Genomic DNA, 12,522 nt, shown 5'->3' on the forward strand with positions numbered 1-12,522 from the left:
TTTCAGTGCCTGGGTATATGTGTATTATAGATATTTATGTATATTATTCATAAAAATATTCATCAGGCATCTTAGTAACCAAAACACAAGCTACGCTTACTTTGGGGCTAGATGGCGATGTGTGATTGCCGTTGTATATTTATTATTATACGATGATATCGTGGTGTTAAGTATATCAAGTGGCATAGTGACAGAGATTTAAGTTAGTTTTTAATAGTACAATATTTGATATTACTTATACATTCCATCACGTATGTGTCGATATACTATCACGTAAATATAAAGTAAGCAAAAACGGTTTCCTACTAAATAAACACTATTTGCATACATAAATTTTGACTCAGGTATGCTTGCCAAAGGGACTATCTCCGTGGGTCATCAATTATAAGAATAAAAAAGGTACTTCTCGTGACAGAAATACTGTACATTCTGAGAGTTTTACTAACACAAGTACCAGTCTAATAATCTGTGTCATCATCATCGTATCAACCGATAGACGTCCACTGCTGGACATAGGTCTTTTGTAGGGAGTTCCAAATTCCACGGTTCTGTGCCGCTTGGATCCAGCGGCTACCTGCGACGCGCTTAATGTCGTCTGTCCACCTCGTTGGGGGCCGACCATCGCTCTGCAGTTCGGGGCTGCCATTGCAGCACCTTGGGACCCCAACGGTCAACCTTCCTCCGAACTATGTGCCCGGCCCATTGTCACTTCAGCGTTGAGACTCGTTGAGCTATGTCGGTAACTCTGGTTCTTCTATGAATCTCCACATTTCTGACATTTCTGACTCGATCGCGTAGAGATACTCCGAGCATAGCTCTCTCCATCGCCCGCTGAGTGACTCTGAGCCTTCTTATGAGGCCCATAATCTGTGTAGTAATTCCAATCCCTGAAACCTAGCTCGTAACAACATGATCCGTGAAAGCAAGTAACATAGAATTTCCTTCGTTTCAGATGAATATATAACAGAGAGCAAAAAAACAGCTTCATCAGTGGATCTCCAGCCAAAGTTGATCTGTGATGAGGGTCTCATACAGATTGGCAGCGGGAACCATTTGTTCGTGCTGGGCTTGATGATAGGCGCTGTGGATAACCTAGATTTAGTAAGTATCTAAAAGCTATCGTTAAGATCTGCCATTTCGTGTTTAAATTATATGAACATAATTCATATAATTTAAACACGAAAGCGAAACCTAGACCGCTTCGCCGAGCTATTTAAACAATAAACTTACATCATTAAATTTTTAATTTAAGTCTCATAATATATTAAATCATTTATTTCTCTCCGTATTCATTCCCTTCTATTCTCTTCTCGAGCGGGTGAAGATCATTATCTACACCCATGCACACCCAACAATATAATATCGTCATAGTAAATAAAAGCTGTATTTGACAGTTTGACAGTTCAAAAATAGGAGTGCTCCGATCGTCACCAAACTTTACAGGATTACTCGCCAGGTCAATCCGGAGATTCCCTGAAAGTTTCATTGAAATCGGTCCAGCCGTTTCGGAGCCTATACGGAACATACCCACATACTTTCTCTTTTATGTATATAGATATTATATATATAAACGCTTCATGATTGCCTGTGATAGGCCTAGATGAAGAAAGAAATATTGAATTTGATTATTTCGCAATTCGGTTACATGTTGTATATGTAATGTGTAAAAATTAACGACAATAATGTTATTTCCTTTAGCTGCTCCCAGCGGAGGCGAAAAATAAGGAAATAAATAATTGCTGTGTCACATATTCAGTGTTCACGCACAACATCTATACAGACAGGTAAGCTTATCGTACAATCATTAAAAGTCCATTACCATTAAGAAGAGAGAAGATCCGTGCCCAGTACCACTACTGGGCACGGATCTCTTCTTAGAGTAAGTTCATATTTGACGACTGATTGGCGCAGTTTGCAGCGACCCTGCTATCTGAGCCCAAGGCCGTGGGTTCGATTCCCACTACTGAAAAATGTTTGTGTGACGAACATGAATGTTTTTCATTATCTGGGTGTTTATATATATTTTCTAAGTACATATTTATGGATTAAAATATTCATCTTATAACCCACAACTTTATTTGTATACCACAACATTAACATATACAAAATATAAAAATATAATAAAGAAGAGTGTTTGAGTAAACAACTGCCATAATTTTAGGGTAGGCAGTACTTTTGTGCATGTATGAAGTGCACGCCACTGCATGGTGGTGATCGTGGGTACTAAAATGTTTTCCTTCACCGTTAAAACAAATGATATTTGAATTGCATATAACACACATAACTTAAAGTTAGAGGTGTGTGCCGAAAGAAAAAATGTATTAGCGGTTGATTTTCCTAAATAAATAAATAAAGTGAAATCGAAGTTACCCACTGGGCAATCACCGCTTCGTTCTAATTTGTTCCAGAGTAAATGCAACATCTCTTCACAACAGTAGCATTGCTCACTTCAACCAACGTACGTCTTTAAGACTGAGAACTTGCTTGGACAGTTTGAGCCGATACTTCGCAGAATGTCCACACCTAGTCACTAGAGTCTGCGTTGAAGACACAGATGTGGGTGAGTACTTATTGTATGTGTGACAGGTATTTTTAATAGTAATAAAACAGAATTAAGAAAATATAGAAACCATGTGCACGACTAATATTGAAGCATCAAAAACCACTCCACTTTAGTAGCGTTTCACGAATAGGCGGTTTGTCACTCTTTCTATTCATCAGTTGATAGTGATTATTGTAGCTCTAATGTTCTTAACGTTTACGATTTTTTTTTCATTTTATATAACCTGCCCGCTTAGTGAACACCCTGTGCATAGCCATTAATTATTAAACAACTAGTTAGGTTAAAAACAACATATATTCTACCTTACGAGCGACTTCTGTACATTTCGCAAACTATATGCATGTGAACATTTTGAGACGCAGAAATTATAAAAGATTTCGTCATTTATTCTACACGTATATATTTAATTTTTCAGGTATATGCAGCCTCGACCTCCGTAAACTAGTGCCAACGGATGACATCAATCAGTTCGTCAACAGCTTCTGCAATGAAGACAACGCACTTACGATACAAGAGAGATGTTTTGTGCTGCGCTGTGACGACAAGCTCGTGAGGGAAGCGGGCAGGAGACCTTTTATGGACGTCGAGTTGACATTGAAGTACGTCGGTGTGAGGAAGAATGTTCCGGTTAGTTTAATTTTTGTAAAAACTTTGTTGAACAAAACGCACAAAAGAGTACACACACACACACACACACGCGCACGCACACGCACGTACGAACGCACGCACGCACACACGCACGTACGCACGCACGCATGCAAGCACGTACGCACGCACGCATGCAAGCACGTACGCACGCACACACACACACACACATTTAAGAGAATAATACACCAAACCCGTAGAACATTGATCGCTGACGTTAAAAAAATCAAAACGAAAATAATTTCCTACTAATATTAAAACTGTGATAGAGATTTTGGAGACCTCCCTAGCGCAACGATGAGCGCTGTGCATTTAAGTTAGCGGCCCCGGATTTGATATCCTGCAGGTGCAATTGGAGAATTTATGATTTCTGAATTTTCTCTGGTCTGGTCTGGTCTCGTTTGGCCGTGGCTAGTTACCACCCTCCCGAAAAAGATGTGACCCTAAGCGATTTCGTGTTCCGGTGCGATGGGGCATGACTACCATACTCTCTAACAGGTTAGCCCGCTACCATCTTAGACTGCGTCTTCACTCACCACCGGGTGAGATTGCATTCAATATTTTTATTCCACTACAAGTAAGCCCTTGTTGAAAAAGAGGTAAAACCTGTATTGAACAAAAAAAAATACATATACACAGTCATCTAAGAAAATATTACGAACTCTAAACCCTAGGAACATTGGACCGGTGAAGTTACAAAAATTAAACTGATTATTGGCGCGAAAACTGTGTAAAACCTTTATTGAACAAAACACACAAAAGAAAAAAAATACTATGACAGTACACACATCACCATCTCGCCCCAAAGTAAGCGTAGCTTGTGCTATGGGTACTAAGAAGACTAATGAATAATTATGAATATTATACACAAATACTTATAAAAAATAGATAAACACCCAGACACTGAAAAACATTCATTTCATCACACAAACATTTTCCACTTGTGGGAATCGAACCCACGTCCTAGGACTCAGCCAATCGCCAATAGGCCGCAAAATCATGATGATGATTATTGTGATGAATGAAAGTATGAATACACTTTTATTGTACACCATTGAAAATAAATACAATAGAAACAGAAAATAAATAAATACAATAGGGTAATACATAAATACGAGCTGTAAATAAAAGTCTCATTACCTTATAATAAAAAAAATGAGCGCAGACCAGATGAAACAGTCCCGGTTTTTATCAAAAAGAGGCTACAAAACTTAAGTTTGTACTTTTTTGCTTCAATTTATTACCTATATTGAGAAAAAAGAATTACTGCTGGACTCAGAAAGCAGGGTCGTTGCCCACTGCGCCAGTCGGCCATCAAAAAGTACATACACACAGTCATCTATGAAAATAATGCGAACTCCAAACCATGCAAGAACGTTGGACCGCTTAAGTAAGACCGTAACGGCGCTCGCAAGTGGACTGGGGCAGTGTTGCCAGTGGCAAATAATCAAATATAACATGTAACATCAAATGTAACATGTAACATCAAATGTAACATCAAATATAACATGTAACATCAAATGTAACGAAGTTAGGTAAATGTTCACCCAAACAAAAAATAAAAAAATTAAGGATAAATGTGTTTTTTATATGTTTTTAAGAAGCCACCAACACTGCTAACAGCAAGAAGCGCAACTCAACTCGAGAGCGGGAGGGAAAAGGAAGAGATTGAGAAAGAGGGTATATTGGACTTCCGAAGCGGAAGCTGTACCAACCTGGACCAAGATGTTGGCGGTGTGGCATATACAAATATGGCGCCTGGCAACACTGGCAGGTATGGAAAATATACACATTAAATAAATATACAACGCCAATACACACATCTCCATCATCTAGCCCCAAAGTAAGCTTACCTTGTGTTATGGGTACCTACTAAGATGACTGATGGATTTTTAGGAATAACATACATGAATACATAGAGTATACATATTAACACTCAGACACTGAAAAACATTTATGTTCATCTTACAATCATTTTCCAGTAGTGGGAATCGATCCCACGGCCTTGGGCTCAGAAAACAGGGTCGCTGCAAACTGCGCCAATCGGCCATCGAACATACAGTATATAATTTTGGAATTTACTTGCTGGTTTTATATTTTTATTGTTACATACGAAATGTATATACAGTGTAAACTCTATGTAACGACACTAAAGGGACTGTGTGCTTTATGGTGTTATAAAGAGTTGTCGTTAAATGGAGAGAAGAAAAATCTGAATTAGAAAAAGAAAAAGTTTATTTCAGACCAGTGTTTACCGTTTGAAAGTTTGTGAGCAACTAACAATATGAAAACGTGTAGATAATCCACGACTCCTACTTATTACTCATGGTCAACAACAGTCTACACGTGCAAGCAATCCCAATTTGTAAACAAAAGAACGAATTTCTTAGAAAGTTCGTATGGATGATGCTGACAGTCTTTATTTATTTATTTATTTATTGGGTCTACCAGCGATATTACATAAATAAAAATAATATTACTTATCATATAAATATTACACAGAGTATGCAAAACCATATAAAGGTAAACACTACATGCTAATTTCGCTTATGTACTAACAATTTTCAAAGAGAATCAATAAAAACTAATAAAAAGAACAACAACAAAAGCCGAAACAGTTACAAACGGAAAAAACTTAATTATTATTATAAAAGAAGTTATGATTAAAATTAAAATTAAAATTAGAAGTATGTTTAACTACTCTACATACTAAAGAGACTAATTATACAAAATAAACAATGATTAAGATACTATTAAACTCGGGATGACAGATTGGTTAATTTCGACAGTCGAGTTATCGAGTCGAGTTTATTGCGGGCTAGGATAATGAAGCGACAAAAAAAACGTACACAGCTGCGCAGTTTTTAGTAATTTTAGCAACTTAAAAGGTACTTTATTGCTCAATTGTTGTCGTTATTGAGTGTGGGTGTAACGCTACGTAGAGTGTATCATTGTATGGAAGACAAGCTAAACCAACCAACCAATTAATTTCGACGCTTTAGGAAGTTCGTCGTTAAAACGAGGGACGTTACATGGAGTTTACACTGTATATATATACATTTCGTATGTAGTAATAAAAATGAATATTAATTTTGCCTACAGATGTTTCACATCAATAAAAAAAATGCAATTCCAGATATAAAAACGCATCGGGTGACGTAATCCTCCAGACGAATGAAATAACGGAACTAATAAAGAAAATGTGCGATTCTTTCGCACAGAGCCAGGAACGTTTAATGGCGGCGCGACCAAAGGCGACGAGTGACCAACAAATCCAGTGCGAGCCACTGCAAGATAAAGAAGCCACAGTCGACATTGAAAGGTGAGTTTGATATAACTTACCACCTTGTGATGCTGCAGTCGATGGAATGACGGACCAAGCATGATGGTACGTGGAATACCATCGCCTATAAACAAAGAAAAACTTCGCAGGGTATCTAAGAAACACGTCCTACCTCGTTGTTACGAGCAATTTGAAGCGTAGGTGTTAAAGCCTCATGTGAAAAATGAAAATGAAAATCCCTACTTCCCTACTAATATTATAAATGTCAATGTAAGTTTGTTTGTTACGCTTTCACGCAAAAACTACTAAACCGATCCTCGTGATACTTTGTACATATATTTTTGGAAGTGTTAGAAGTAATATAGGATACTTTTTATCCCAACATTAAGCTCAGTTCCTTTGGGAGAGGGGATGAGTGTTTGACGATTTTACACCATAACTCCGACAAACTATAACCGATTTAAATAATTATTTTTGTACTATAGAGATATATGTGTTTAATTTTGCATAAACTGTGGTTGGAGATAAAGGACAGAACGCCTCAGCGGACAGCAGCAAACCCCTCATTTAAGGCTTAGCGATACTGAATAATTAAAATTGTTTAAGAACTACAACTAAATTTATTGCCACATCAAAAAACAAACACAGACGAAGTCGCGGGCAACAGCTAGTAAAAAATAATTTATTTGTTATCTCAATTTCATTACGAAACAATAGGCTAAGACCTCCATTTAAATTTGGAAAAAACCTGTATTTGGAGGTCTCGCTCTTTCCGATACAAAGTTTACACATATACTGATAAAATGACTTACTAATTTATTACAATTTATAATTTTATTCTTTTTTTTTTGTTTAATGTTTAGCATTTTCAAAATGGAAACCCCAGTGGACTAAGGTCTCAACCCCTTCTCATTGTCTCCTCTCACAATGAGAAGGGGTTAGGGCCTTAGTCCACCACGCTGGCCCAATGCGGATTGGTGGACTCCACACACCTTGGAAAACATTATGTTGAACACTCAGGTATGCAGGTTTCCTCACAATGTTCCTTCACCGTCGAGGCAAGTGTAATTTTTTATTTACTTAAAACGCACATAACTTAGAGGTTCGAGGATTCGAACTCTGCCCCCCGAAAAGGAAGTCGATCCCCTGCCTAAAGCGCTATCATCGCTTCAGTATAGTATATTTAATAATTACAAAGTGATCGCTATTTGCTAGCTAATAGCTAGTGCCTGGTAGGTTCTAGGAATTCTGGATTCTGATGATTGCATGTTGTTACCGTAACGAATGTACTAAATGTTTGAACCATGATAATGTTCAACTATTGAGCGCAACCACTGTAAGTGTATAGGGTACAGCTTAAATCCACAGAATTAGGAGGGGGACGGCGCGAACGCAGTCCCCACTAACAAAAATTACACGTCCGAGTTATCCGCATTAGGGATAATCGCAGAGGTCAACCCAACCGCAGTGCAATGGAAGGGCCTCGCTCTGGGGGAACCGCCTTCATGATCACGGTGTCCCCTACGCCAGGTAAGTATGCTTTGACGTCGTAAGCGCGGGGTAGTCGTTGCGCGCGGACGCATCTCTATAGCGCGAGGCACGAACACCGCTACGCAGAACACTGACACCTGGCGGTGAGGAGTATAACGACTAGACACCAGCTGTTAGGGCTACACCACGCGGCCGTTGGTAGTTCACCAACATTACGCTAGATGACAGCAGTAGCATAATCATCATCATCATTTCAGTGAACCCATCTATCCGGCGACAAGCAAAAGTGAAACATGCCTCAAAAGTGCAGAAAGAGGTGAGCTTGAAGTTTTTTCTTTTGGGCTTCGTTTTCGCGTCTCTTGTCTCGTCATTGAAGCAAGTGATTATTTGAATTACTTAAAACGCACATAACTTAGAAAAGTTAGAGGTTCGTGCTGGGATTCGAACTCGGCCCCCCGAAAGTGAATTAGAGCTCTTACTCAATGCGCTATCACCGCTTCCGTCTTTAAATCAGTGCAAAAAAAAAAAAAATTGCGCGATTATGAAGCTTTTAACTTACCTTAAGAAGCCCGTTCTATACTACATTATATATATATATAATATAATAATATATATATATATATATATTTACATATATATATTATTGATCTAATTAAGAGGAAAACAATTAACTTCAGCTAGGTAAATCAGGGTTTAATTGACGAGGCAGAATTTATGTACGATTGTACGTATTTCTTTGATTGTTCTTCAATTTATACTATCGAGGCCTCTTTGTCACTAATGCCAATTTATTCTATCAGGTGACGCATAAGCGAACCGCCTTTGCCATAGAATACCATAGACATAAGATTATGGACTCGCTGTTTGAAGCAAGTGAAGTGTCGGTCTGTGGCTGTGGTTCACTGACTCGGTCTCCAAGAAAAGATAGCCAAAGCCTTACCCACTAGGCTATCACCGCTTACAAAGTTCACAAATATTAAAAAAAAACTACCTAATATTATCGTTATTAATGTTTAATTCATCTCAGCAGATAACTCAAGACCGGCACTCATAGTTGACCAAGATTTGTTATTGCAAAAGTATGTTGACGAATTGGAAGACTGGAAGGAAAGGCAACAAGAATTATTTAAAGTGCAAGTAAGTATGAGCGAATATTATTACCTTGAACGTTCATAATTTAAGATTACTACTTAGTATTACTTAATATGCGAAATGCGAAAGTTTGTATGGATGGATGAATGTGATAAACGACTAAGACAACGGGAGGTATCTTTGCATCCCATGTATCGAGTCCATTGAGGAATGAAATGTATTGAAAATGCATTTTATATCAAAATACCCACCAACTCAATGTCATGAACATTGGTTGGTAATCAAATATAACTTCAATTATTTCTTGGAAACTATTTATTAATTAAATAATAATTATAAGGGTATTTGTAAAAATCCTAATTAATTTAATTAAATATCTAGCCAATATGAATTAGCTTTTGGCTGAAAAATTGAATGATAGTAAGTCAATGGCACAACTAGTTATAAAAAAATTTATTACAATCAGCTATTAAATATATATATATGGGTACTCAAACTATTATGTATCTTGTGATTTAAATTTCATTCATTTCAATTGTTTTAATTTACAGATCTAAAAATAATGCTATCCTTTTATACACATATAAATAAAAATTGTTTGTTTTACTGATAAACAGAACCTTGCGGAAAGGGTAGCAATAATTTCAACCTATTAATTTAGTTTATTATATAAACTAATATAATTGCTATAATATATAATATTGTTCTGGTTCTGTAATTTCGTACGACAAATGCCAACGTCCATACCATGTTGAATACACCGGTTCTCGTCCGATCACCGAAGTTAAGCAACATCGGGCGCGGTCAGTACTTGGATGGGTGACCGCCTGGGAACACCGCGTGATGTTGGCTTTATATTAATCTGGCATTTTTGGCTTAATCACACACCATTTTTGTAAAAACTAAAGTTAAATATAATCTCTTTGAAGCCCAGTCAGTACCTACTTATCTGAGAATGATGATGATTATGCTACCGCTGTCATCTAGCGTTATGTTTGTGAACTACTAACGGCCGTGTGGTGTAGCTCTAACTGCTGTGTCTAGTCGTTATACTCCGCACCGCCAGGTGTCAGTGTTCTGCGTAGCGGTGTTCGCGCCTCGCGCTATAAAGATGCGTCCGCGCGCAATGACTACCCCGCGCTTACGTCGTCTAAGCATACTTACCTGGCGTAGGGGACACCGTGATCATGAAGGCGGTTCCCCCAGAGCGAGGCCTTTCCATTGCACTGCGGTTGGGTTGACCTCTGCGATTATCCCTAATGCGGATAACTCGGACGTGTAATTTTTGGTAGTGGGGACTGCGTACGCGCCGTCCCCCTCTTAATATACTTGAACGATAGGTGCTTACAGCCTAGTTACTATTAAAGTTTTCACAGTTGTATTTTTTTGACAGCCGGTTGGCGCAGTGGGCAGCGACCCTGCTTTCTGAATCCAAGGCCGTGGGTTCGATTCCCACAACTGGAAAATTTTTGTGTGATGAAGATGGGTGGATTTAAGTGTCTGGGTGTTTATCTGTTTATTATTAGTATTTATGTGTATTATATTCAAAAATAATATTGAACAGTCATCTTAGTAACCATAACACAAGCTACGCTTAGTTGGGTCAAAAATATCTTTATTCAAGTAGGCCCATAGGTGGCACTTTTGATGCGTACATGAGAATTACATGGTAGTGAGATGATGGCGATAACCATATTCGTAAACTTAAATCTAAAGCTACGAGGGTTCCAAACGCGTCCTGGTCTAAGAAGAAGCCCACAACAAACTTAGCCGGTTGTTTTTTTTGTTATCACCATCTCACTTTGTCATTTAAAATTATTAGAAGAGCAACCTGGTTAGAGCAATAATTCACACCCAAGCTTTTTTTATCGATAAGTTTGCGTTTAATACAAACTTTGAACTTTTTAAGAGACATCTCCAAGATGTCAATCAGTAGTTTATTGTAGAATTTTATGCAATTCCCTTTAAACAAATTATGAATTTTATGTAACCTACTATATTGCACTTTAAGTTTATTCTTACTTCTAATGTTTAAATTATTGGGGATAGATTGGGGCTTATTTTGGGGCTAGATGTAGTATAGTAATTGATGTTTTTTTTTTTTGCTTGTAACGCACATCACTCCGTAAAGTTTGATCGGCGTGCCGGGGATCAAAATCAGCCAACCAGAAGGCCATAACGCCTTATCCACTAGGCTACTATCGCTTTTTTTTTGTTTTAGTTAAAACGCAAAGAAGAATACCACCTGGATCAGCTCGCTAATGAATGGGACAAACGTAGAACTGAGTTGGAGACCAGACTCAGCAAGGGCGTAGAGCAGTGTCGCAACCTGGCCGCTGACTTAAGCCGCGCGACCGAGGACTTCCGACTTAGGGGGTACAGGAACACAGAAAGGGAGAGAAAGGTAAAAAATATGTTTTTAGTGATACATGAAAAACAAAACGTTAATGCAACTGTCTAAGCTGTTGACGGCCGAGTGGGCAGCGACCCTGCTTTCTGAGTCCAAGGCCGTGGGTTCGATACCCACAACTGGAAAATGTTTGTGTGATGAACATGAATGTTTTTCAGTGTCTGGGTGTTTATCTGTATATAAGTATTTATGTATATTATTCATAAAAATATTCATCAGTCATCTTAGTACTCATAACACAAGCTACGCTTACGCTTAGGGGCAGATGTGTGTATTCATCATCACATCAACCGATAGACGTCCACTGCTGGACATAGGTCTTTTGTAGGGAGTTCCAAATTCCACGGTTCTGAGCCGCTTGGATCCAGCGGCTACCTGCGACGCGCTTAATGTCGTCTGTCCACCTCGTTGGGGGCCGACCAACGCTCCACTTACCAGTTCGGGGCTGCCATTCCAGCACCTTGGGACCCCAACGTCCATCCTTTCTCCGAACTATGTGCCCGGCCCATTGCCACTTCAGCTTCGCGACTCGTTGAGCTATGTCGGTAACTCTGGTTCTTCTACGAATCTCCACATTTCTGATTTGATCGCGTAGAGATATTCCGAGCATAGCTCTCTCCATCGCTCGCTGAGTGACTCTGAGCCTAGTGTTATACATCTTATGTAAACAGCTTCTAGACGCAAAGAAGACATTGGAGGCGCACTACACGGCCAAGTATCAGGAGTTGCGGGAAGCTTCACAAAAAATGGAGGACGATATGAATCACCGCCTCAAGCTGAAAGACATGGCTCGGGATGAGATGCAGCTGAAGATTCAATCGCTGGAAAAACAGAATGCTGCCCTCAAGGTAATATTAACGACCATCATAGCATATTTTCTCACATGAACCCAAACTATTTTGTCTCTTTTTTTATTTAACTACATGTTAGCCCTTGACTACAGTTACATCTGCTGGTAAGTGATTATGCAGTCTAAGATGGTAACGGGCTAATCTGTTAGGGTTGTGCTAGTTATATTAAACCAACGCAAAATTGTTT

The 12,522-nt window shown here is 38.7% G+C and overlaps 1 protein-coding gene and 3 non-coding genes across 8 annotated transcripts in view; 3 read left to right on the forward strand and 1 right to left on the reverse strand.

Moving 5' to 3' along the window:
- LOC120632724 (centrosomal protein of 120 kDa-like) overlaps nt 1-12,522 on the forward strand; it is a 29,060-nt gene that overhangs the window by 6,815 nt on the left and 9,723 nt on the right. For 3 of the 5 annotated variants that reach the window (XM_039902704.1, XM_039902708.1, XM_039902707.1), the window contains exons 6-15: nt 953-1,101; nt 1,699-1,784; nt 2,409-2,560; nt 2,979-3,190; nt 4,810-4,982; nt 6,345-6,530; nt 8,240-8,298; nt 9,010-9,119; nt 11,296-11,478; nt 12,156-12,332. In XM_039902704.1, the coding sequence (XP_039758638.1) occupies nt 953-1,101; nt 1,699-1,784; nt 2,409-2,560; nt 2,979-3,190; nt 4,810-4,982; nt 6,345-6,530; nt 8,240-8,298; nt 9,010-9,119; nt 11,296-11,478; nt 12,156-12,332 (1,487 nt within the window). The remainder of the gene's footprint in view (nt 1-952; nt 1,102-1,698; nt 1,785-2,408; nt 2,561-2,978; nt 3,191-4,809; nt 4,983-6,344; nt 6,531-8,239; nt 8,299-9,009; nt 9,120-11,295; nt 11,479-12,155; nt 12,333-12,522) is intronic. The other 2 variants (XM_039902705.1, XM_039902706.1) reach the window with 2 other exon arrangements.
- LOC120632940 lies at nt 7,868-8,029 on the reverse strand. Its single transcript, XR_005659170.1, has one exon. It is a non-coding gene; the product is annotated as a U1 spliceosomal RNA (small nuclear RNA).
- On the forward strand, nt 9,808-9,926 carry LOC120632921. Its single transcript, XR_005659155.1, has one exon. It is a non-coding gene; the product is annotated as a 5S ribosomal RNA (ribosomal RNA).
- Nucleotides 10,231-10,392, forward strand: LOC120632949. Its single transcript, XR_005659178.1, has one exon. It is a non-coding gene; the product is annotated as a U1 spliceosomal RNA (small nuclear RNA).

Source organism: Pararge aegeria, chromosome 20, assembly GCF_905163445.1.
Source record: "Pararge aegeria chromosome 20, ilParAegt1.1, whole genome shotgun sequence".
Lineage (NCBI taxonomy): Eukaryota > Metazoa > Arthropoda > Insecta > Lepidoptera > Nymphalidae > Pararge > Pararge aegeria.